Source organism: Suricata suricatta, chromosome 2 (genome assembly GCF_006229205.1).
Source record: "Suricata suricatta isolate VVHF042 chromosome 2, meerkat_22Aug2017_6uvM2_HiC, whole genome shotgun sequence".
Lineage (NCBI taxonomy): Eukaryota > Metazoa > Chordata > Mammalia > Carnivora > Herpestidae > Suricata > Suricata suricatta.
In genome coordinates, this window is record NC_043701.1 from 136370030 (window position 1) to 136396721 (window position 26692).

The 26692-nt window shown below is 45.6% G+C and overlaps 1 protein-coding gene and 2 long non-coding RNA genes across 5 annotated transcripts in view; 1 reads left to right on the forward strand and 2 right to left on the reverse strand.

The window, feature by feature from the left end:
- Positions 1-1223, reverse strand: part of LOC115285571 — a 29322-nt gene extending 28099 nt beyond the window's left edge. For both annotated transcript variants that reach the window (XR_003905582.1, XR_003905584.1), the window contains exons 1-2: positions 1133-1223; positions 840-939 (exon numbers count right to left, since the gene is read on the reverse strand). This is a non-coding gene — a long non-coding RNA (uncharacterized LOC115285571). The remainder of the gene's footprint in view (positions 1-839; positions 940-1132) is intronic.
- Positions 600-3671, forward strand: LOC115285572. 2 transcript variants are annotated; one of them, XR_003905585.1, is made up of 5 exons: positions 600-645; positions 1519-1607; positions 2421-2591; positions 3048-3161; positions 3480-3671. It is a non-coding gene; the product is annotated as an uncharacterized LOC115285572 (long non-coding RNA). The 2 variants fall into 2 exon arrangements; XR_003905586.1 differs by lacking the exon at positions 600-645 and adding an exon at positions 1092-1212.
- Positions 3672-3903: 232 nt separating this feature from the next.
- Positions 3904-26692, reverse strand: DUPD1 (dual specificity phosphatase and pro isomerase domain containing 1). The gene is made up of 4 exons (XM_029915471.1): positions 26305-26692; positions 12113-12333; positions 4302-4525; positions 3904-4162 (listed from the first exon to the last, which is right to left on the reverse strand). The coding sequence occupies exons 1-4, from the start codon at positions 26544-26546 to the stop codon at positions 4118-4120; spliced, it is 732 nt and encodes a 243-aa protein (XP_029771331.1). The 5' UTR covers positions 26547-26692; the 3' UTR covers positions 3904-4117.

The window sequence follows — 26692 nt, forward strand, 5'->3', positions numbered from 1 at the left end:
ACAAATGCCCACCCAGTCCATGGGGGAATTCTCTGTGGTGGCTGAGGGAGAAGTCGCAAGAAGACGCTTCTGCAAGGGCTGTAGTCACAAAGGGAAGAACGGTGTTGTGCTGGTAGGAAAGAGAACCTAATCCGCTTCAGAGAGGGAGGTGATGGTGTGCCGCTAGTGCAGGGGCAGCCAAGAATCTTAGCAGCCCAGTGAGTGCACCCATCAGGTAAGAGGCTGCCTGAGCCTAGGAGCTGGGGTGGGGGCCTGCTAACAAGCTGATCTGGAAGCTTCCACAGGCCTCATCTTGAAACCTTCACATATGTAGTCTCTTTCCTCTTCTGTTGAGGTCCTTCGGGACTGAGATTCTCCTGTTTTCCTTTCGCCATGACCTGCTAATCACATCCTATGGCTTGTGTGCAGCGGGTTCCATCACCCCACACCCTGCCTTCCTCACAGTCCTCCAGGGAGCTTGTGGACAAGTTCTAGTCACTGCCCCACACCTACGAGACCAGAATCTAAGAACACTACTGGGGACTCTGTCACAGGCTTCCAAGAGACCACAGCATAGCCAGGCACAGCACCCTCTGCTGGCCCCAATCTCCAGCATTCACAGACAGAATAGAAAGGCTGGGCGGGGAGAGAAACTGCTGATCTGAGGTGACCTGAGAACACCCTGCACACTCCTCCTCACTCACCCACTCTCACTAGAGAAAGTAATTCAGTTCCAAATATGACACCAAGAATCCTGGGAAACAGGAACTTGGATTCATCAGAACTGAAATGGAGTCACCAGTAGGTGGAGATTCATTAGCAAGCCATGTTTTTTAAGCCCAGTAGTGTCCTTCATGTACCTTATAAGTTTTGAGAGGTCATCAGCTGGCAACTTGTACTTTTGAATCACTTGAGCGGTGCCTACCAGGTGTGAAGGCATTGGCCTTCCTTGCCGACATTCTATTTCAGAAATGATGACTCACAATATTGTTACCAAGTTTTCACAAACACCCCCCCCCCCCCCCCCGTCGCATCACAGCCCTCCCAAACAGCGATCCACGTGCCCACCCTGTGCGGGAAATGGGGCTGTGGTCTCCAGTGTACAGATGAGGAGACTGGGCTCAAAGAGGCCATCTTAATTGCCCAAACTCACTCAGCTAAAATTTGTAAGCTGAAACAAACCCGGTTCTCCCAATGGCAGCTCTTCTTCCTACACTTGACTCTGAAAAGGCCGTAAGTTGTCATCTCTCTGATTTAAAGGACACAGTGCTATAGGAACTATTAAGTGCCATAGAAATATAGTTTACTTTGTTGTCATAAGCAAGCATTGTCTCCAGTGTTCTACAGTCAATACTCAAAGTACCAGTACTGTTATAAGATGAAACTGTGCCCAAATGCCCATAATACCACACTCCTGGTTTTCCTTCTTCCTTCTCTGTTCTCTTTCCTGGCTCTCCTGCCACCCAAGCCCTGATCTAAACACTGATGTTGAAGCACTCAGGCCTGGGACTTCGTCTCTTTTCTCATTATCTCACCTAGGACGATGAGTTCCAACACCACCTATACACAGATAATACCCAGAATTACATCTCCAGCAGTGAACACTCCTCTGAGCGACTACATTCAAGGTCAGATGACATGGGATAATTTTTGTTATGTCTTATAACTGGTGGTCTCCAGCCCTCTCCCCATTTCCGCCCTGGTCAGCCTCATCTCAGTACTCAGGCAAGAAGCCGAATCAATAGCTTTCATTTTTCTTTGCCCTTTCCTCAGGTTCTGTTGACTCTCCAGGATAATTCCAAAATAATCTTGAGTAGTAGTCCCCTGGGGTTGTCTCAGTCTGGGCCACCTTTCTCTTTCCTGTCTACAGTTACAACAGCTTCCTGTCTGGTCTTCTTGCTTCCCTTCTCAACTCCCAACAATCCATTCTCCATACTTCAGCCAGAGTGATCTCCTTAAAACATAGATCATACCGTTCCCCCACTTAAAACCATTCAGTGGCTTTTCTCTGCACTTGAAATCGAATCTAGTCTCTACCACTCATGCCTTTCAATTTCCCCTACCCATGAGCTCCAGCATCATTGAGAGGCAGTTCCTCAATAATACACCTCTTTGTCACTCTGTCACCGGTGCTGTTCTGTTCCTCAGCCTAGAATGATCCTCCCCCTTGGAGGGTGTGCTCCTTCAAGTCTCAGCTCACCCCATCTCCTCAGGTCTTCGACTGCCCCATCCCATTTGTTCTCCACCTCAGCCCCTGTTCCCTCATTGCACTTTATCACAACACACCTTTTTGTTGTTACTTTTGGCTTCCTAACCCAGTTTTCAGCATGTGGTAGGTTCTCAGTGAATACTTGTTTGCCAAATAAATAATGTACTTCTGAAGACTTGAAATGCTTTTGCAAAAATGTCTGTTCCTCCTTTCTCCCGCTTCTGGCTCCCAGGAGCCATCTTGAAGAGACCAGAACTCCAACTTTAAGGTTCTCTGCTCCAGCTGTCCTCTGTAATACTCGTAGCCCCACAAAGAACTGGGAGCATGTAGGAAAGTATAGAGAAGCTCAAGAGAACACCAGCATTATATCCTGCCACCCATCCCATAATGGACTCTTTTAAAAGTAAGTAAGTAATTTGATATATTAAATGTAATATTTCATTAAAATGGAAATAATTTCTCTCTAGACAAGGAAGGGATTAGACCTGGGAGATAAGTGAGTTTTGAGTGGGTTATTGAGATCCTGTAACGGGAAAGTCTAGGTAGGTGCCTCTGGGACCCTAGAGCGCCTTTTTGGTCTGTATCTCTTTCCCATGAGCCTCTGTATAGCTCCACACTATTCCTCCCTCCATCAAGAACTTCCTCTTTCATTCTGCTGAAAACCACAACCAAACTGAAGGACCAAGCCTCTTTTCATATTTTTTCCTCCATTGGCATTTATCACACTCTTTGTGCTTTCTCCAGGCAGTTTTACTTTCTGCTCCTTGACCTCTGGCATCTCCATCAGCATCTCTCTTTGGGTTCCTGGTTCCAGAAGCCATCTCTAGCTGCTTGGTGTCTTCTGCTGTTTTCTCCTCAGGAATGAAAACCACACCGGCAGGGTGCCTGGCTGAGCACCTGGAAATCCCACCCCTGAGCTCACCTGGCTGCCTCGTTCTCCCATTCCACAGGAAACACATTTGCAAATATTCTGGTATGACTGAAAACAAGCCTGTGTTTCTTCAAATCACAAGCCTGGAATCAAAACAAGCCTAGCATCAAAATGAAAGGAGCTTCTTCAGTGCTAGTTCCCTAAAGAATATCCTCATTCTTTTTTCCAAAATTGTAAAGTCAAACTCTTGTCCACAATTCATTGAATCTTTCTGGGTGGTGGCAGCTCTGGCTAAGATTCTGCAGAGCCCTGGCTCCCAAGAAAGGTAGAAGAGCATAAGGCAGGAGCCAACGTACAGGGATTCAGGACACTCCCGCCCCACCCCCACCCCATCCCTAATAAATGAATTGTTCTCTGCAGGTTACAGAGAGCTGCATCTATGGGTGGTGATCCAAGCCTGGGGATTCCGTGGAAAAGAGGACGCAGGAGATGGTAAGGAAGTATGGATGCCCTCAGAGAAGGGATCTGATGATAAGCTGTGGGGACTCTCCTGTAAACAACTCTCCCGGGCACTTTTCTGCAGCTAGAAAATAAATTTCTATCTTACAGTTATTTTTTAAGAATATGATTTTCAGAGGCACCTGAGTGGCTCAGTTGTGTAAGCATCTGACTCTTGATTTTGGCTCAGGTCATGGTTTCACCATTCATGGGATCAAGCCCTGTGTCAGGCTCTGTGCCGAAAGCGTGGCGACTGTTTGGGATTCTCTCTCTCCCTCTTTCTCTGCCTCTCCCCTGCTTATGTGATATCTCTCTCTCTCTCAAAATAAACAAACATAAAAAAGAATTTGACTTTCAGACAATGCCAAACATTTAATCACAGCTCAATGCCTACATATTTTCTGATCCTTTTCTGCTTCCATCTTACCAGAAAATAATAATAGTAATAATAATAACAATAATAATCATAATACAGGCGCCTTTGTGCAGAACTGCATGCTCTTCTTTAACCAATTCTGCTGAGAAGGCCGTCTGCGCCACTCTGCTGTGAAGCCAAGTCCTCATCCAGGAGGCAGATTTGATTCCCCCCGATCATCAGCACACACCTGGGAAGTTTAAGATTGGAGGAGGTCAAGCTTTGGTTCCACTGTCCCAGGTCACAGAGCAGGGCTAGTTCGGCCTCCCTCTCCATTCCCGAGTGTCTCTGCTGGCCTGTGAGGGGCACTACAGCGCCTTCTCACCAACCTTCTCGCTGTTGGCACCGTGCTTGACCTGTCGCCTCTGCTGCACCAGCTGCATGTCCAGTTCCCGGAGCTGCTTCAGAAAGCCCCGGTTGGGTAGGACACAGCGATTCTTGGCCACTTGTTGAATGGCGTCCACCAGGGTCATGTTCTTGTGAATCATCAGGTAGGCCAGGACCAGGGTCGCTGACCGGCTGCGGCCCATGACACAGTGAACCAGGATCTTGCCTGAAATGCAGTGGGGAGAGGAGGCACCACGGTATACTATTAATTAATCACTGCATTCTTCACTACCATGAGCTCTTGAGGGGTGGGTGAGGGAGCACAGATTTCTCTTAAGAATATCCTTGATGAAGCAGTACAAATTAATTTTATCAAATTTCAGCCTTTGGTTACACTTCTGCTTAGTATTTTGTGTGATGAAATGGTATGTACACTTAAAGCATTTTGGCTTAGTGCCAAAGTAAGATGGTTATCTCAAGAAAAAGCACATAGGAGATAAAATTGCAAGCTGAATTAGCCACTGTTTCATGAAACACTGTTTTTACTTAAAAGAGCAAATGACAGAAAAACCATGATAATTCACACTTGGATATTTGGCAGACTGTCTCAGAAGTGAACAAAGTGGGGAGCCTGGCTGGCTCAGTCAGTGGAGCGTGCAACACCTGATCTACGGGTTGTGAGTTTGAGCCCCATGTTGAATGTACAGGTTGCTCAAAACTGAAATCTTAAAAAAAAAAAAGTGAACAAAATAAGCCTGTCACGTCAAAGGAAATAACCAGTGGTATTTGTTGTCAGTGATAAAATGTAAGATTTTGAGCAAAATAGAATTTTGGAAAACTTGTATCTATTACTGTGAGCTTGACAGTTTCCCAATACTTTTAGATTTTTCTGTTAAGACTGGTGGTGATATTAACAAATGTGTTCGTCTGATAATGTGCAATGAAAGGTGTGAACATTTGGAAGATCTACATAACTTAGTGAACCAATATTTTCCAAATGACCAATGTGGGATATTACAAAGTCATGTGGGGGTAAGAAAATAAAAATCCATTCAAAGTGCACGACAGACCAGTGGATTTTCATATAACAGAGTACATATGAAGTTTATCTGTGCCTGTGATGAAGGCACATCACAGCTGGCCTTTAAAAACTATTACTTGTCAAGTTTTGGTGTAATATTAAAGAAAAATATCCACAATTACCTGAAAAGGCTATTATAATATCCTTCCCTTCTCCAACTACGTATATGAATGAAGCTGGATTTTCTTAATATACTTCAACCAAAACAACACTACCATGGCGTCAGCTGGGCCCAGCTGAGAAGCCACAGTGTGAAGCAACTTCCGCACCTTTCAGGTCTGCATTTGGTGGCGCTCTGGAGCTCACACAGTAGTACGTCAATGTGCATTATCTCATTTTATCCTTAACAGAAACTTCAACATTTCTTTATCACCATTCCTGCTTTACAGATGGGAAACGGGCTCAGAGTGGTGAAATGACATGCCAGAGGTCACCCAAAAAGCAGGTGTCATCACTAGAAACAGTTAAAAGCAATTTGTTCCTGAGGCCCTTCTGCGTGCTAGCCACTGGCCACTGTGCTTGGGGACAGAGAAAGTAATGAGATTAGGCTCTCCATCTGTCCCCACCACTGCCATCCCAGTGGCTGCCCTCTCCTGTGTTTGTGGGACAGGGGCAGCTAGAACTGTGTGACTTGTCACCCCAGTGATGTCCCTATTACTGAGTCTCAGGCCTGTGGCTCAGAAAGATGACCAAGAAGACACTTATGAACATCACTGAGCTGATGGGACATCAGGATATGAGGACAGCTTGTTGAAGAACATTTCTGAACGGACATGGCTTCCCTGTGTCCTTCTCACCTCCACCCACTCACCTGTGCCAGGGGACCGTGCCCTGGCAAAGTGAGAAATCCAAGAAGGCCTGGCCATCAGGCGTGGGATTCCTTCTCCCTTCCTCCCACTGGTGAGGCCCACACATCTCACCCTGCGGGAAGGCCTCCATGCTGGCCTCTACACACACGCACACACACACACACACACACACACACACACACACACACACACACACACGGCTGGCACAGAGAGGTGCTTCACAAGGAACTGTTCGTTTTACCACAATTTATTTTCATGAATCTGCACACGCTTACCAGGCAGCCTGCGAGCCCACCCGCCATGATGCCGAGCTACAAGAAGGTGACTGCACCACATTTTCCTCGGGCACGGTTTCTAGAAAGGAAGGCAAGAGGTGGGGCCTGCTTCTTTACTGCCGGGTCGGGTTTGGGGGAGGCTGGCCCCGGCTCTTGTGTGGCAGCGTGGTTGTGCTCCTGGACTGGAATGTCTACCTCTGGCATTCTAATCCCCACAGACTGTTCCAGAGGCTGCCTGGCCTCTTGCCAGCTGTGCTGATAACTAAAGCGTTTCTTCCTCTCCTGGCAAAAAGGGTAATTCTTTCTGTCACGACTAAATGCTTGAAACAGAAGAAAGCTGTAGTTCATTAAGTCTTTTGGGAGCCTGAAGTCTGTTAAGTGGGAGGAGGGGAGGGGAGAAAAAGGGCAAAGGGAGATGAAGGGGGTTGGGAGGGAAAGGGGGAAGGGGGAGAAGGGTGTGCTCGGCTCCAGCAGAAGCTTCTGGAGCTGAATTTTGGTTTTACAGAAGCAGCATGAATGCCCTCAGCCACGTGAGCTTGGTAGGTAAGTCTCCCTTGGTAAAGGGCCTGTCTCAAGCACCCTCCGGGCACTGCTCCCTCTGCTCTGTGGCTCTGAGCACCACCTTTTGGGGCCCAGCACTGGGTGGTGAGAAAGCTGTCAGGAGGGTTCAGGAGACCAGGGCAAGGGCAGCTGTACCGGGCCTGCTCCTGGCAGGGCTCTTACCAGAGAAACTAGAGGCTCTCTGCTAGACACCAGCCAGAGTTGGGGCCCTGAGCAAAGGCGGCTTTATCAGGCCTCACGTTTCCTAGACCAATGGCTTTCACTGCTTTGTGTGCCCCCTGAACACACAACACACAGTTCACAGTGTCCGTGTACACCGCCTCACCTCACCCCCGGATCTTCCAAGTACATTTTTACATAGCTTACTGTACTCCATCAGCACAACAGACTGATGATGAAACGATCATCTCTGTTTTACAGAGGAAATAAAGTGCAAAGAAGTGAGCGGCCCCGTTTGCACAGCTGGGAAGTGGCAGAACCGTGTGTGATTCGACCCCAGGCCCCCCGACCCCAGATTCAGAGCTCTTAAATGCTATGTGATATCACAAGTGTGTGTATATCAGACCAAAGTTGCACAAAGTAATATGAACTTTTACTACATGCAATACATGCTGATATTTTCAATTCTTTTCTAATCTTTTTTTTTAAGAGTTGCTGGCTGCATTCACTAAACCGATTTTATGACACAGCCATAGGTCACAATCTATGTTTGAAAATGGTGATTTCAACTTAATAATTCCTCTTAGCCTCTACTAAAAGGTGAATTCCCACAGTCTTAAAAAGAAAACCCATATCCAGAATCTTTGCTGCTCCCCAATTGTATATTTTCACTGGTGACAAAAGATAGGCCTCTGTCACACAAATCAGATATACACGGCAAGCCTATTACCCACCGACCCCCTCGACCCCCCCAATCCCCCCCAACATAACCCCACCCCTGCCAGCTGTGCGCTCTCATATGCAACCTCCTTCCCTGGTTTGGGGGGATGCCCTTTTCCTGTCTCTCATTCACTCACCTCCCTCAGCAGCCTGCAGAGGCAGTGCTCATACTTCTCCCAAAACACTTCTGGGGGTGTGGGAGTCAGCAGAAAAAGGGTCCATGTTGTATTTCGAACTGCTGGGGGGCAGGCCTGTGTGTGCTGCAGCGGGGCAGGGGACCCTAAAAATACCCTGAAAACCCCATCTGGTTAAAGCTTAGAGGCACCAGAGAACCACGCTCCTGCTCAAAAGCAGACTTGCCTTGTTTATTCATACCTGCCATGGCCATAATACATTTTAAGATGCCTTCAAAGGCAGGCTGTGGACTGTTTATGAAAAGGAAAGAAAGAACAAAAGGAGAACGGTGCTACTAAAATCCCATCTTCAGAGCCTCACAGTATCTGCTCCGGGATTTCTTAGAAGATTTCGCTAAATTAAAACCACACCACTTCACCTCTGAGGATGCCATGACAGGAGCAGTTAAGACAGTCTAAAGGGGGTTCCCATGGCAGTATTTTGTCGGTACTTCTCTTGCTGCTGAAGAGTGACAAGTTCAGTTGTTTCATATGTCACAACCAGCAGGAATGCCTCACCTTTCATGATTTTTGGTGACCTCTTATACAGTTAAGTCACTAAGCACTCAAAATAAGGGCAAAGGACTCTTCTTCTGAGAGGCCTCAGTGACAAAAGGAATTCCCACTGGCCTCTGATTAGCTCTGGGCACATCACTTGGCTTCTCTGGGCCTCTGTTTCCCCGGGTCTCAAGGCAAAACACTGGATTAGATTATTTCCGAGATTCTTCTAGAATGACTATGGTTGCCTGGGGAGTTCTTTTGGAAGAGATGGGTCAGGGTAGGATAGGGTGGGAGTGGGCCCATGGGGCTCACTACACACCCCGGGTACAGCTCTACAGCACCAAAAGGAAGGTTTTTCAACAAGAATTAACAAGATTGGATGTGAGGGGCAGCAGTGAGAAACAGTGTACGTTTGGCTGAAACTAGCCAAGGAAAAATAGGAAAGACAGGAGAGGGGAGGGAGAGATGCCTTGCCTTTGGCCCAGACTGTCCATCAACACCTCTTGCATCAAGAGTATAATAAGAAACATATGAGGGAGCCTAGCTCTAAAATGCGACAGTAGTGTCCCCTAGATCTCCGATGAATGACTAGACACACCATGCTGCCCTCTGCATGTGGCCCAAAGGCTGAGCACATGCCATCCCTGCTGGATGGAGTCTATGACAATGTCATTGCTGGGATAATGAGTATTTTAATTTTGTGACTCTGACTACTTAGAACAGGTTACAAACTGACAGCCACTGGATATCTTTTGCTTGACCTTTGCAGTATTTTAAGAAATTTTCGATTTGTTGCCAACACTTAAAAATTGGTCAATTTCACATTAAAATCCAGATTGGAAAGGTTTCTTGAAAAATCAGATCTACCACATTTGCACTGATTCTCTTAAGACACATGCCAGCCGAGACGGAATAGCAGCTGCCCCCGTGGGAAAATGTATGGGGCTTTCCACCTAGACACAGACACCCTCTGCCCGCCCCCCCCCCAAGCCCCCGCTTTCCACACAGCCAGTTCATTTGTTTACATTCCCTGCCAGATTCCGCAGGGTTCACATTTGATCTGAACCCCAAACTTGAGGATATTCAAGTGCGAAGGGCACTGAGAAGGGACCCCAGCCCCCTCCTGGCAATGAGGTCATGGCCGCCTCCATTCACCGGCTAACTAGTCTAGTCCCACACCCTTGCCCTCTGATTCTAACCCCTGCATGTTCTCTGATCTGGGCATATACTTTTCTCTCCTGACCCTTCCTTTGCTAGGTGCTTTTGACCAGATGGTCTATTAGGCCCAAACACAGGCCTGACATCTCCACATCAATGCTCTGTGATCTGCCCAGGGCTAAGCATAATTTGAGAGCCCCATTCTTTCCTAATTTGGTGGGCGGTGGGGGTGGGGAGGTGGAAGACTAAAATGGTATGCCAGGAACTGAAAACAAGCTGTCATATGAGTCTATTGTACTAGTTCAAAGTTGGAATGTCTTTCTTCCTTTTGGGATTGGAAACTTTATTATTATGATGATGATACACACATGCTAGTGTGGTTATGTGCTTCATGGTGCACAACTTATCTTTATCAAACACATCTGAGAACCCGCTGTGCGCCAGGTTCTCTGCTAAATGCTCTATATGAGTTACTGCTGATCCTCATTATAACCTTTCAAGGTAAATATTTTCATCACCAGATTGAGAAACCAAGGCTTAGAGAAATCACATTGTTAGTAAGTTGTGAATTTGATCCCCGCCCTGTCTTCTCCAAAGCCTGCCAGACCCCTTCCATTAAGAGAAAGTTTGAAGGTCCAGTGATGGCAAAAGAGTACATTAAACAGAAACTAAGGATTGGGTTGGTGCAGCCTTTTGTTTTTTCTTGTCAAATATGTCTTCAGTTAACTTCAAATAATCTGAGGCAAATTTTACCTCATGTTGATGAGTCAAAGAGTCCAGTTGCTTTTTGATACTGCTTGGAAACCCAGAATGTGGATAATACAAAAGATGGTCCATAAATAGACTCATAAAAGCATGACTTTGAAATGAGGCATTCCCTAATATAAGCACTTAGGCTCTGGGGTTTTTTCTTTTTTTCATTGTGACATTGCTTTCTGAACCAAAAAAAAAAAAAAAAAAAAAAAAGGCAAATTATTGGTGCCTATGGCTACCTGTCAGGCCAGGACCACTTTGGAATGGCCATCAAGGTCTGGGACTTGGCCTGTACCCACGTGCAAATTACAAGTTCCTGAAGCAGGCCAGCTGGTCAGTCAGTGAGCCTAACAATTCCAGACTCTTAAGGCAGGAAAGAGTTTCAGTAGCTGGATACCCTGAATTACGTGATGACCCCATAAAGGAGTATGACACATGTGCCTAAAATCAGAGCACAGATGAAGGAGTTGAAGTCCCTCTGGCCTGCACAAAGTGCCCCTGAGTTACACCCTGCTGCAATAACTGCATATTGTTTTACCCCAATGCATACATAAGCCATGCCTTTCTCTCCAAAATAGCCTTTTAGCCTTAACCTGGATTAGACCAGCTAAAATGGTATTTTGAGTGCAGGGACTAGCACTGTGATTTTAAAAATGGATAATTGGGGTGCCTGAATGGCTCAGGCAGTTGAGCAACAGAGTTTTGGTTTCAGTTCAGGTCATGATCTCCCAGTTCATGGAATGTGAGCTGAAAACAAGAGTCGGACACCTAACGACTGAGCCACTCAGGTGGCCCCCCCCATGGATTGTGGGATGGAGCCCCTGCATTGGACTCCCTGCTGACAGCTTGGAGACTCCTTGGGAGTCTCTCTCCCTCATTCTCTGTCCATCCGCTGCTCGCTCTCTCACTCGCTCTCTCTCAAAATAAATAAAATTAAAAATTAAAAAAAATTAAGAATGGATAATTAACCTTGGGAAATTTGAACATCATGGGTGAGAAACTCAGATTCTCAAATGTATTTCGTCATTTATAAAGGCTAGGTTGTCAGCTTTCTATAGGAGGCCTAACGAGACAGAGTATGTGGGAAGGAGGGGATTGGGGGAGGCTGCCGGCTTGGTTGGTTGGCAGGAAAATCTGAGGTCTCTCCATAGATTCCCAGTCAAGTCAGCTCCCTGAAGGTTTTCTGGCATTGAAGCCCGTAGCTATTAGTCAGGTTTGTGCACAGGCACAACTAGTGTCTGGGCTGTAGTCCCAGGTTTGAGGGCATCCAGACGTCCCTGCTGCTCCAAGGATCGCTGATGAGCCTTAGGGAATTAGTATTCAGGCCAAAGGCCTTTCCTCTGGACCCTCCCGATCCCGATTCCCCACAGAGGCAATCAGGGCCTGAACCCTACCAGTCTCATGTGAGCATGTGTGTGGCTCCCGTGCTCCTGGGTCTCAGACATTCCGAGCTCAATCACACACCCGCGCAGAACCGGCTTCGACAGTGCGCCGATCCCGCTTTCAGCCCAGGTGAGCAGCGGGGTCTCGGTTTGGGGCGGGGCTTCGTGGGCGCAGGGCGCGGGGCGGGGCCTCAGGCGCGTTTGTTAGGGTTGAAGCACCAAGGGTCACAAGGTCTCTTACTGTGGTGGTGGCTGAGTGCGGCGTCGATGAAAGCGGCTGCCGGGTAGAAGAAGACGCTGAGGTCGAAGGTAGGCAGGTCATCCGCCTCAACCCCGTGGTATTCGATGGCCATGTCGCTGTAGTAGTCGGGCCCAGTGTCCACGTTCCAGCGGCCGTGGGCCGCGTTCAGCACGTGCGTGAAGCCCGCCTTCTGCAGCCCGTAGCGGTCCAGTGCCGTCGCCCTGGGCAGAAGGGGAGAGGGTGGTTGGCGGAGTGGTGCCTTAACCTGGATCTGGGAGGAAACTTGGGGCCCACCCATGAGTTTATGCTGTAAGTTCCAAAATAAAGCCTAGTCACTGAGGTGAAGGATTTCCCTAATCCAAAACCCTGATTTTACTGACCCCGTGACCGCATGTTTCCAGGTCCAGTGCTTCAAGGGAGAGAGTGGAGGGTGGGGTAGGTGAGATAGTCGATCAATCGACCATTCATTCTTTCATCATTCACCATAAACAGAAGAGCTGAGTGCTAGACGCTATGGCGGTTGCAGGAGTGCCGTGCTACCTGCCAAATCCCCTAGAAGGCCACCAGAATAATCTGTTCATCCAACAAAGCTAAATGTAAGGGAGGGGGGTCACCTTTACAGAGCTTCAGGAAACCCTTTAAAGCAGGTCGCACTCTGGACTTTCCAGAGGTGTATAGAGTTTGGTGGGTTGGGGCTGAATGACTGATTTAAGATGCTGTTTCAGTGCAAAGATTTTATTGAGATTGGGCAAAATATTTGACATTGATGATCACAGGGTTGGTGAACACAGTGCAGAACCCTTGCAATGATAAGAATCATTGCCTAGTTTCGCAAAGCATTTTTCTTAGGTATTTGAGCTGTCTGTTGTTTGAGTTGATTTCTGGAAGCTCCTGGAGCCAACAGTGAAGTTATTTACTGATTTATAGCCTTATCTTTCTAGACAAGAATATCCAGGAACAAAGAATCAAGTCATGTTGAAGCAGGTGACCTTGGAATATGCACCAGAGGTAGGTTGTCAGAGGAACCAGAAATTATTTCTGTCTAGAAGGGCCAGGGGAGGCTTTATGGGAGAGGGCCTTATTACAAATGTTAACATGGTGATGGAGAGGAAAAGGAAGGCAAGGACAGGGAAGTAGCACTACTTAATGTATGGAGGCTTGAAATAATGAGGGTCTTTTAGGAAATGCTTATTATTTTCTGCAATCAGTCATTTATCATCAGATAATGATTTAGAATCTATTGTGTGCCTGTCACTGTCCTGGGTGCTGATGCAGCAACAGTGAACAGGTTAGTCAGGGTCCCTCAGGACCTCACTGTCAGACACTCCCTTCTACCCCACATCCACTGTGACTGAAGGATGAGCTAGCAAAAAACAAACAAACAAACAAACAAACAAAAAACAACCAAGTGGGGTAACTGGGTGGCTCAGTCAGTTGAGTGTCCAACTTCGGCTCAGTTCATGAGCTCATGATTTTTGGGTTCAAGCCCCGTATCAGGCTCTGTGCTGCCAGCTCAGAGCCTGGAGTCTGCTTCAGATTCTGTGTCTCCCTCTCTCCCCTCCCCTGCTCATGCTCTCTCTGTCTCTCAAAAATAAATAAATGTTGGGGCTCCTGGGTGGCTCAGTTGGTTAAGCATCTGACTTCCGCTTAGGTCATGATCTCGCGGTTCGTAGGTTCAAGTGCCACATCAGGTTCTGTGCTGATAGCCAGCTCAGAGCCTGGAGCCTGTCTTCAGATGCTGTGTCTCCCTCTCTCTCTGACCCTCTGCTCTCTCTGTCTCTCAAAAGTAAATGAAAAACATTTTTAAAAAATTTAAGTAAGTAAATCTATAAATGTTAATTTTTTTTTTTAATTTAGAAAGCAGTAAAAGCTGTGCTGAATGACTGTGGTCCTGCCTTATGTAAGGTGGTCGGGAAGGCCTTGCCGGGAGGTAGTATTTAAGCTAAGACTGAGGGATGAGAAGTTAGGCAGGGGTAAAGTTGGAGGAAAATGTTTCATCCAAGCCTAGGGAACAGCAAGTGCCAAGAACAGAATGGAAACAAGTAGGTCTGTAATAGCTGGGGGGATAGTGGTACAAGAGGAAGTTAGGGGGGTAGGCGGGGCTGGGCCATGGTGGACCTTGCAGACCAGAGGAAAGAGTTTGCATTTTACTCTAAGAGTGGTGGAACATCACATGCTACAGAGGGTTTTAAGGAAGGGATGAGCATTGTCTACTTTTTAGAAGACCAGTGTGGAGATGGATTGGAGAAGGGAAAAATGGAAGCAGGGAGCTCCGTTGGAGACTGTCGTGGTTGTATAGCCAGGAGAGGAAGGTAGTTGGACCAGGTGGGGGTCATGACAGGACTTGCAGAGGGATTGGGAAAGGGGCAGGGAGGAGGAAGCTGGTTTGGCTAGAGCATAGGATGTAAGAGGAGAGGAGTAAAAAGTCTGGAGAAGGAGTATGGGGTTGGAACTTGGAAGTGCTTGGGGGGTGTCAAGGACAGTGTTTGAGGAGGGGTGATCTCAGCTAGATTTCAGCAGCACAAAGAGAGCAGTTCTGAAGCTCAGGAAAGATGACAAGGGCCTGGAACTCTAACAATAAGAGGGCAGAAGTGGCATTGTGCTCCAGCTGAGGACTCATCTCAAGGTGACTGGTAAAAGGTAGACAGAAGGGACCATGCTGGATGCCAACACTGATCAATACCCTGGGCCAAGAGGAGCCTTGCAGCAGGAAACATATGCCAGGGTCCCTTGACCAAGGGCCCCCCATCTGTCTCTGGTTTCTTGGAGCTTATTCTTGGTCATGAGAGGAACCAACATGGAGTCCAGTGTTTGGGAAAGGGAGGCCCAAACACAGGCCTTGAGCTTTTGGAAACATTTGCAAACCACCATTGGAACTGAGCTGTGGGATGGTGGAGAGTTAACTCCAACCCCCTCAGCTGGCCTTTGGTGCTGCGATCTTATGTACTATATTCTGCTTTCAGTTTTTCCTCAGAAAGACCTGTTTTTCATTTTTCTTCTTGTCCTAAAGTATGTATACAACAAACACTATGCTTTGGGGACATAGATCTATGCTCAATTAAAGCCTCTGCTAATGTAGTCCATCTTGCTGAGTAGCAATCAACCTCACTTTGAGGTTGAGCTCAGTGGAAAAATTAAAATTAACTGTCCTTGACAGGAAGTTCCTACCCACCATAAAGACTGTTCTCTCTGGGTTCAGCAGCTGAGTTTCAACATAATCAAATGGTAGTTTGAATAAATAGCAATTTGCACTTTGTTGCTTTTGGGGTCAAGGATCAGGGTAGACGTGTGACAAGACTCACTGCATGACACCTCCACAGTCAGCCCACAGAGGTGGTTTTGGCTGTCTGAGGGAGAGAAGAGGGCTTCTGGGGAGGATCAGACCTGGTGGGGGTCTGAGGCCCACTGCAGGTTTTCAGGGGTTCTGTGGCTACCTGAGCCAGGAAGGGGAGGTGGTGTCCTTACACACCACCGTGGCGACTTCCCCCAGTTTCCTCATTCAGAGTCCTTCTCTCCTTTCCTTCTTATTTACTCAGAGTTCAGCTGAGAGCTCAGAAGAGTATCCATGGCAGATGAGGATCTGCAAAGAGAGCATGCCTTAGTACTCTTGGTATATAGCGCCTGTGACTGAGGCAGGTCCCTGATTGGCCCAGATGCCTGGCTCAGCAATTATCTGGAGTGGGATGGGCCAGACGGTGCTCCCTAGCACTGTATTGTTGTCTTCTTAAATTTTAGGGTCATTTGCTTACATATGTTATATGGGAAAGAGACTAAGAAATGTGCTTCTGCTGAGGAGGAGAATGTGCTTCTCCTGAGCTCAGGAGAAAAACAGACTTGGGCATTTAGCTCTAGAATCTAGATGATGCAGGAGCCTTAGTTTCTGGTTGTTTAATAAAAAATCATAATGTTAGCAATTTATTTAAGAAATTATGTCATAAAAATGTATCATCTAATTACAAAAATAACACTTGCTCAGTGCAGAATATGAAAAACAGGGGTACCTGGGTGGCTCAGTTGGTTGAGTGTCTGAATTCAGCTCAGGTCATGATCTCACAGTTTGTGGGTTTGAGCCCCGCGTCTGGCTCCGCGGTGACAGCACGAAGCCTGGAGCCTGCTTCCGATTCTGTGTGTCTGTCTGTCTGTCTGTCTCTCTGCCCCTCCCCTGCTCACAGTCTCTCTCTCTCAAAAATAAATAAAGATTAAAAAAATTTTTAAAAAGAATATGAAAAACATATTCCCTCCCACATGCAAAAAAATTACCTGTATTTCTACCCCCTGGAGATAAAGTCTCTTTGCTTTTTGATATAAGATTCCCCAGTTGCTTTTCTATGCATAGATGTGTCTACTTTATACAGAGATTTGTTTTGGGGGGCAATACTATATGTAAGTTTCAAAACCTTTGACATGGTGATAAATTGTAAACATCTTCCTCTGTCCACATACAGCCTTCAATAGCTGCCTGCTGTTCTGTTCTGAAGGGAAATCTGAATTTTACCTCACCAAGCCCCTACTTCTGGACAATTCATCTTCTCTCTCTCCCTCTTACTCTATCTCTATCTTTATCTCTTTCGTGAAGGGGGAGTGGCAGATATTATAAGAAACACTATAAATGAACAACTTTGCTTTAATTTCTTTGGGCACTTCTCTGATTATGTCCTTAGAAGAGATTTTTTTTTTTAAGTATAATTTTGGGTCAATGGGTATGAGCATTTTAAATACATTTGTTATGTGTTACTAAATTATCCTCCTGAAAGCTTGCTCATTTTACATTCCAATTTTTATTCTTTGCTAATTTCACTAGTCAAAAAAAAAAAGAAAAGATGTCTCATTTTCATTCATTTTACCAATAAGGTTGGACATTTTCTCACACATTTGTTGGACTCATGCAGTTTACTTTTGAAGAACATTGCCATATCTCCGTTTCTGACCCAATTCCCTTTATCTCCTCTCACTGTGAATCTCTGGCCTGGCCCTGGATTCTTACTCCAGATTGGAAGGCCAGTGAAGTGACTCCCTTCTTCCATGGCCCAGTTTCCTCATTCGGAGTCCTCCCCTCCTTTCCTCCTTATCTGGCCTGACCCAGCCGCCTCTCAGCCCCTCTGAAGTTCCTCCAGGAAGCTTGTTTCAACCCACCACCCTTGAGGAATGGCGAATAAGAGTACTCTTGGTGAAGTAGTCTCCTTGGGCGGCACTCCTGACATTCCACTTTTCCAGACCTCTTGGCACCCCGCTGATTCCCAGCTGAAATACCTCAGCATCTGCCCCAAAGCCCATTTTCCCTAGGCATATGCTCTTGCACAGAGGGGAGGAGGGACGTGCATATATGTCTATTTAAGCCCTCCCTTAGCTCCTTCGTGGTGGGAAATCAGCTGCTCCCATGTTGTCAGGATTCTACATTGGGCATTGAAGAAAGCGCACTAATGACTGGGTGTTCTCTACGCCCTTGTGTCTGTGAGGACCTGCTGATTTCCTGCACCTAATTGTGGATTCTTGTTTGCCAATAGCCTGTATCCTCTACCCTGGCACCCTGTTCATTCTGTTGGGTATGACACTTTGGTGTTTGTGTGTTATTTCATGGGCATGACGCTGATGGGGACCTTCTTCTCTTTAAAACAGCAGGCATATTTCTAGCTTTTGATCTCCATCAATTCTCCATCAATTTCATCAATGAAAGTGAAATTCCCTGGCTTTCTAGTTTCTTGGGTGTTCTCGTTACTTACTGATGATGAAACTGTTTGGCTTTGAGACCGTTCCAAACACACAGGGCTGGCAGGTGCAGTTTGTACGCTTACGGTGCTGCACGAGCTAAAACAACGGAACCTCTGGGACCTTCAGCTTTCTTTCTTTGTTAAACTGAACCAATTATACTGGCAGTACTTTTCCTTAAGAGTCTTGTAAATTGAATGATGCCATACTTGAGTTTCTTTGAAAGGTTAGAAGATAAATTCAGGGGAAGAAAGCAGTAGAAAGATGTACAGCAAAATGTTATCAGTGGCTGTCTCTGGGTAAAGAGATCATAGAGAGTTTTAATTTTCTTCTTTTTAATCGGTGTTTTGTAAATTTCAGTCATGAGTGTGTCATATATTTACTTAACATGCAAGCATATGCCATGATTTTTATTGGTGGTGTTTTCTTAGTTCTCAGGAGACACTGGCTATTCAAAGATATAAGATGGCCCCAGCATTTTAAATTTCTTGTCATGTATCTCTTCATCATCTGCCCCAGGGATGGAGGCTAAGAGGGGAAAGAGAATATTCGGAGGCCTGGATTTGAGAAGCGATTGTATTAATAATTACACTAGGCATTTTGCTAACCATGAGAGGAAGTGGTTGATGTTGCTTGAGGCCTTCACTGAGAAGCTGGAAAGGCCCAGCCGGGTGTCCCCATTCACTGTGCCCATGACTGGTGCCCCGTCATATCTAAGTCACCTTTGAGTATTTGAAGGTTCAGAATCCCAGCTTTCCAACTCTTTCCACTAACATTCAGCACATCAAATTGTCAACCATGGCTGTGTTTTCACCACATCCGAAACCAGCCAAGGTCTCTCCCGGAGAAGCAGGTCAAGTTTGCGCTCTGGTGCATGAAGGCTGAATTAATTCCTTCTTTTTGCAGGGGAGGTTGCGCTATCCATTCGCACTAGCGGGAAGCCCGCTCACAGGCTGAGGGCTGGCTCAGCTGGCTGACTTGTTTTTACCTCCCTTTCCAGCCTTTTCACATACAGGCCAGCCCTGGAGATGCCTCTCCTTTCGAGGCTGTTGGTCTGGTTGGGAGGAGAAAAGCAGAAAGGGCAAGATATCAAGATCCCTTGAAAGTGAGCTCAGGCTAAGTAGGGCTGACCACAGGGAGGAGTCAGGCTTTAAGGGGAAGAGCAGCTGTCTGTCCATGACCCCGAAAGCCAGACCTTGGAGGCAACTGCAGTTTTAATAAAAATGGAGAGCTGTTTAGCACCCCTACCATTCAAGCGGCAGAGCAGCTTCTGGCCGTGGCGTTGGCTCGCAGGGATGCTGACATCGGGAGGGAGAAGGGAAATTTCTCAATTTTCCTGTTCCAGCCAAGCCTATGGGAGGCTAGCCTGCCTGGGAATTTGCAATCACTTTGACAGTAACCAGGATATTTCCCCTCCTGCTGACTACAGGGAAAAAAAGAAAAAAGAAAAAAGATTTCTCTAAGCAAATGAAAAATGTGAATGAGATTAAAGAGAGAATATTTAAATTACAGAAACTCAGTGCTTTCAAGCATACTCAAGCTCTTTTGAAGCACCCATTTAGGGACTGCTGATTGATAAGAGGCGATGAATTATTCTTATCTCATCATTGACGCAAGTCCCTGGCTCTCTGGAGGGCAACACTTGGTTAACCTAATTTGAATCTAATTTGAATGACTTAAAAGTAATAAAACAAGTATGTGCTTGAACCTAATAAAGCCTAATTTAACAGTACTTTTCTTAAAGAATTTTATTTTAGAGCTGGAAGAGACCTTTGAAATCATCCTTTTATTTTACAAATAAAGAAACTGAGTCCCAGAACAGTAAAATGTTTTTCCAAAGCCCACACATAATGACCATCAGCACTGGGGGCTTGAACTCTGTGCCCTGAATCCCATTTGAGGCCTTTTGCCCTACTCCATGCTGACTCTACAGTTCCCACTTGTAGCAGATTCAGCCCCCCACTGAGCTGTGGGACATGGGTGTGGAGAGGGTGGCTGTGCCTGGAGCCAGGATGACATTCTGGTGAGAAGTTGTCAGGCATGCCACGTGGTGAATCCCCTGGAGATACACTGGGATTGAGAAAATGCTGTAGACATTCTGAAATCCACGGGCCCTTTGGGTTCCTAAGGCCTCAGGCCATCTGGGTTCCTGAAAGGCCAGGATAGTATCTAGAGGGGCAGTTGATGCGTGAGCCTGAAAACGCCCATTAGGATGTACCTTCCTTGCAGCCTGAACTTGAGTTCATGATAGCATCTCATGGGAGAAATTTGACCAGGATTGTTTCCTGTCTCAAGGCTGCCCTTAACAGAGAAAGACCCTTAATGGCAAAGCACAATGACAGTTCATCTATCTCTCACACTGTGAGCTGAATTTCCAGAACCTGCCTGATCCGTAACAGTTCACACGCACTGTGCTAAGTGGCATATGTATTAGTTCGTTGGATCCACATCTTATAGGTAAAGAAATCGAATCTCAGAAAGCATGAGGGACTTGCCCAAGGCCACATGGGGACCAGTGTTTCACCAGGCACTATGGCTTTGGAGCAGATGCTCAGCCCTTCTGCCTCTCTCCATGAAAAAGCCCTTGAGGGGAGAGGAAGGAGAAAACCGGAGCTGCTTCCTTTGGGCTAAGTCTGGTCTCCAGCGGGTCCCAGGCATCACTGGCTACTCCAGGACATCCATCCTCTCTCCTGGATCCTAACCACCCTCACTTCCAGAGCCTCGACACTTGCCTTTCAAAAATTGTAGGTGCTTTTAAGGAAAGGGAAAAAAAAATCAACCTAAATGCAACTTTCAAATTAAAACCGAGACTTTGTACATGAGGAGCCAGCTGTGAGCTTTTTGCTGCTTTGGGCGACCCCTACGAAGAGACCAAGAAACACAGGCAGCCTTGCCTGCTCTCAGCAGGGCTCTAACCTCCTTGTGGCTGCACTGGCGGCGGAATTAATTGCTCTCTCAATAAGCATTTGTGAGTCTCATTAGCCTTGTAAGCGGGTGTCTAGGAGGGACCCTGAGCAGAGATGAGGACAGGCACCAGGAAGCACCATGCCATGCTGACTTGTGCCCCCCGCCCCACTGTGCACGCAGGTCACACACACTGACCACGGAGCCTGCCTAGACTGTATGTGTATGTGTTTGTTTTGGGGCTCGACCAGGCAGAGCTGGAATGAATTGAAAGGGCAGTGACATTTTCTTGGTTGAAGGAACAAGATTGTGGTCAGATGTCAAGGAGGCAAGCATATCTTACTGCATCACACCCTGTTGTCTGGCACGTTATTAACTAGAACTTGACTGTCCTGCTCAGACACTCAGTGGCTCTCTGAAGAGAGTCACTCAGTGGGCATTCAGTTTTCCCCAAGCTGGCCCTGGCCTACCTTCCCAAGTTTCTTTCTCACTAAGTAAAAATACTGGTAAGCTTTGTATTTGTCCACACAAAATGTTCTTATATTCCATATTTGTTTGAATCTTCTTAGTGATCATTTTTAGAGATGAGGGCATAGGCCCAGAATGGTAAAAGGACCTGCCCAAAGCCACTACACCTGCTTTGTGGCTGGGGTCAATTGTGCGTTACCATTTGGAATATTTGACAGGTTACACTTTCCTGCCCTGTTAACATGAGGGTTTGGCTTGAACTTGCTTTAACCACTGAAATGTGGGCAGAAGTAGCCTGAGTCAGCTCGTGATTTTCCATGGCCCTTCTCTCCAGGAAACTGGCAATATCCCAGATGGGGGTTGTTCTGTTAGCCTGGGTCCTGAGGCCTAGAGTGACTTGGATGTGGAGTTAGTTAGAATTGGCCCCTCATGGATGTGGCATATGCATGAGAATAACCCTCTGCTGTGGTGGGCCACCAAGGTGTTGGGGTCACCTGTTACTGCAACAGGGCTAGATCCTAGCTGACCACATGGTGGTCAAACGTGGCTCAGTTCTAGACCTCCTGAAAGTGTATGTCTACCACATCTATCCCTGGTATTCCAGACACACCACCCTGCTTATTCTCACCTCCATGCATTTCTTCATCCTGCTTCCTCTGCCCAGAACTCTGTTGAAATCCTACCCATCTTCCAGAGTCACGCTTGAAATCCACCTCTTCTGTGACACTTTCTCAGAATCAAAATAGTGCCAAACACTTAGTGGCATTTACTTACTATGTGCCAAGAAGTTTACTTGTTTAATTCATCTCATCTTCACCCATGGAATGAGCCCTATCTTGTTGCCACGTAAAGTGAAGAGAGGTAAATGAAATAGTTGTCTAAGATCACACAGTTGGTGGCTGGCAGAGCCAAGACTCGAACCCCACCCCCCTTCTCCTCCACTACCTGTTTTCCTTTTGTTCCCTGTTACATTTCTACATACCTTATCTCCTTAGCTATAAAACAGCTTCTTTATCTGACCACATTTCTTTTTCTTTTCTTTTTTAAAGATTTTAAATAATCTATCACTTCTCGGCCTTTTGGCTAAGATCAAGTGAAGATTTTAAGTAATCTCTGTACCCAGCTGTGGGGCTTGAACTCAGAACCCCAAGATCAAGAGTCACATGCTTCACCATCTGAGCAAGCCAGGTGCCCCTTGACCACATTTTCTTGATCTGAGTTTAAGTACAAGTTCTACCACTTACTGGCAGTATGACCTTGGGCTGGCCACTTAATTTCTCCGAGCCTCAGTTTCCTCTTTGTATCCCCCGCCAACTCCTAGCAAGGTGCCAGTAAGTACTGACTGAGCAAATAGATGAACTTTCTGAGCCCTGGTTGGCTCATTTATAAAATAAGAGTAATAATGGTACTTCCTTCATAGGGTTGTTGAGTTTAAGTGATGCCTAGCAACAGGGCACAGCACACGGTAAGATGTATATAATACAATGTAGCTATTGTTATTAATTATTATAAGCTATAGGAACTGTAAATATAGTGTATAAAATACAGAGAAAAAACTTACTTCTCACTATGCAGATTGGGGGGAGCTAGCTTCATGGCAGAAGTGACTTGAGTGATTTTTGCAAAATGTATAGAATCTGGACACAGAGAGGAGGTGAGGGAAAGGGCATTTTAGGCAAAGAGAACGGCATAGATAGAGAGCCAGAGACAGTATAAATCTTAAAATCTTAATCGCTCCTCCCCTAGGTATACCACTCTCAGGGTCGGATCTAAGGAAATAATCCTAAATATGAAAAGATTGTATCCATAAAGATGTCCAATGCAGCATTATTCATAAAAGTGAGAACACAGGAATAACTGATATGCCCAACAATAGAGAAGTGGTTAAATAAATGACCTTATAGTCACCTGATATATTATTATCTAAGTATTATAATTAAAAGTATACGAAGTATGTTGTAAGGGAAAAGTTTATGAATGATGCTGTTTGGGAAAAAAAAAGATAAAATGAATAACCAGTATGGTTACATCTATATAAAGACAAGTTTTAAAACCAAAATAATACACAGAAATTCCAGGCAGAAATACCAATAGGAGTGGCTTCAGAGTAGTGGGATTTGGTGATTGCTCTGATTTAAGTTTTCTTCCTTACATTAATCACTACTTTATTATTAGAGCTAATGTTTATTGAGTGCTTACTATGTACTAGGCACTGTACTAATACTTTATTATCTCACTTGACCCATAAAACCTGATGGGAAGGTTCTTGTTAATCTACTACAAATAGGGAAATTGTTTATACAATATTTATTTATACAATAAGCATATATTATTTTTATAATAGAAAAACCATATGTTTACTGCATTCAGGTTTTTTTATGTTTATTTTTGGGGAGAGAAACAGAGACAGACAGAGCCTGAGCGGGGGAGGGGCAGAGAGAGCGAGAGGGACACATAGAATCGGAAACAGGCTCCAGGCTCTGAGCCGTCAGCACAGAGCTCCATGTAGGGCTTGAACTCATGAGCTGTGAGATCATGATCTGGGCCGAAGTCAGGTGCTTAATCAACTGAGCTACCGAAGTGCCCCTGCATTTAATATTTTATAATTAAAAGATAAGAGATTCAGATTCCTCCCTTTTTGTTTGCTACTTCAGTGATAAAATACACACAGTTGTGCATATTTCCTAATGTATTGATACTTATTTCTGTAAACTACATTTCTTAAAGTGATATTTCGGGTCAAAAATATATGTGTACCTTTTTAAATTTTGAAATTAATTTTTAAGTTAATTTTAGAGCTAATCTTAGGGAAGTTGCAAAAATAGTACAGAGATTGTTTGGCAATAAAAAAGAATAAAATACTGGTCCATGCTACAACCTGGACAAACCTTGAAAACATTATGCTAAGTGAAAGAAGCCAGACACAAAAGTCATATACTATGATTCCATTTATAGAAAATGCCCAGGATTGGTAAACAGAAACAGAGAGCAGATGGCTGGTTGCCTAAGACTGTGAGAAGATGGAGAATGGAGAGTTTTCAGGTGGTTTCTTTTGGAGGAGATGAAAATGCTTTGAAATGAGTAGTGCTGGTTTTACAACTTTGTAAATATAATAAAAAAATCACTGAACTCTGCACTTTAAAAGGGTGAATTTTATGGAATGTGAGCTATATCTCAATAAAGCTGTTATTTAAAAATAGAAAACAAGGGTGCCTGGGTGGCTCGGTTGGTTAAGCATCCAACTTTGGTTCAGGTCATGATCTCATGGCTTCGTGGGTTCAAGCCCCGCCTCAGGTTCTGTGCTGACAGAGCTGAGACTTCTTAGGATGCTGTCTCCTTCTCTCTGTGACCCTCCCCTGCTCACTCACTCTATCTCAAAAATAAATAAAATTTTAAAAAAATTAAAAAAAAAAACACAGTACAGAGTCCCATAACCCCCTCACTGAGGTTCCCCTAATGTTCACAACTGAGAAACAATCAGCTAAATCAGAGTACAGCTCTACTATGGGGTAGGTAAAGTACCCAATAGCATGATTCCTTTTTTTCCTTTAAAAATTATTTAAAATAAGCAAAAACCCTTTATATGTGTGTATATGCTACCTTACATTTGCAGCAGCATACATAAAATAGGGGGAGTATGCAAGTGAGCTCAATACTGGTTATGTGGTGGCAGAATTAAGGGAGGATAGAGGGAGATTTGTTTAACCCTCTATTTAGTTTAATTAATTAACCCGCTAATTAGTTTAATTTAGTATAAAAAGACGTAATTTTTCTAACTTTTTCAATTTAGAAATATTAAGGAGGGACACCCGGGTGGCTCAGTGGGTTAAGCATCTGACTTCAGCTCAGGTCGTGATCTCATAGTTTGTGAGCTCAAACCCACTTGGGGCTCTCTGCTGTCAGCATGGAGCCAGCTTTGGATCCTCTCCCTCTCTCTGCCCCTCCCCTGCTCATGCTCGCTCGCTCTCTTAAAAATAAACATTAAAAATATTTTTTAAAATATTAAGGAAAAATAAAGACAAGGGATGCTGCCCCTGGTTTTCCACAACTAGGCAGTCATCTCCAGGTTTTAAGCAGCACGGTGTTTATTAATGTCACACATGCAGGGCTCCTACACCATCAAATCCTGGGAGAGATGGAACCTGAGCAGGAATCCTGGCGGGTGGATGGAGGAGTAGGAGTACTGGTTAGGATAAAAGCTTCTGGGCTGGGCAGAACTGCATTCGAATCCCAGCTCTCTGCTACCTACTGAACTGTGGACCTTGGGCCAGTTGCTTTACTGCCCTGTGCCTTGATTTTATTATCTTTAAAATGGGAGTCATTAGATGACTTTCACTGGGCTGTCATTAAAACAAAATGAGCTCATTCATGCAAGATGCTTAGCACTGTGCCTGGAACATGGTATTCAGAAAGTGATAGGCATTATTATTATTAATATTATTTATGGTAGACATTTCCCAGTTTCTATTTAAGGAATGGGAAATGGTGGCTATAAAAATCTAGAGGAGGGGACAATGACCTCAACTTTGCTAGGCCTACCATGCTAGCAACCCATAAGTTGATGTGCTCCTGTGTCATCAATCTGAGGACTGACTTTGTTCATGCTATTATACCCAGCTAAAATAAACACCTCTGCTTCCCAGCCTCTCTTGCAGCTAGGGGCAGGGGAGGTCTTGGGGAACACTTTGTTCTGGAAAGATGCACTTACTTTCTCTTTATGTTTCTGTGGCCTGGATCCAACACATGGTGGCTGGAGCTCTATCAACAGCTTTGAGGAAGGAAGCCACGCCCCTGGAATAGTGGAGCAGAGCTCAGCAGCCTGAGACCCTATGAGCCTGCAGTCACCATGCCAGCCCCAGCTCACCTTCCTGTGGACCTCTTTTATATGAAAGAGAAATAAGCTTATGTTGCATAAGCCCCTTCTCTGGGTTTTCTATAATATATAATAATATATATAATATATAATAAACCCAGCCCTAATGGAGTTCTCACAATACAATTAACCCCAAAATCAAAAGCTAATGGCTAGGGAGGAGTGAGGGGTGTGAGCTGGGGAGGGGCTGATTGCCTTCTCCTGGATGAGGCCAGAGGTGAGGCTTGACCTGGACACTTACTCATCACCGATGTAGAGCTGGGGCCAGACCTCGTTGACATGGGTGTACTGGGGACTGCCCTTCCAGAAGAGACGCTCCAGCTCGAAGGCTCCAGGGGTACAGTAGTCCTCTGCTTCTACCTCCCCCTCTACCTTCGGCACCAGCCTTTTGGCAGATGGGTAGGCATTTTTGAGGCTTGTCTTTGGTTCTCCAGATGTCATTTTGGAGCGAAGGGATTTTCTTTCCTTTCTGCAATTGGTCATGAGAGAGGATCAGGATTTGGGTTAGCAGGGGACAGAGGTAGGGAAAGGCCTTTACAAAAAGAGGTGGGAATAAGCAGATCTTAAGATTCAGCAGGCATTTCCCCTGTCTGCTGTGCTCCACTTCCTCTTCCCAGGCCACAGAAGTA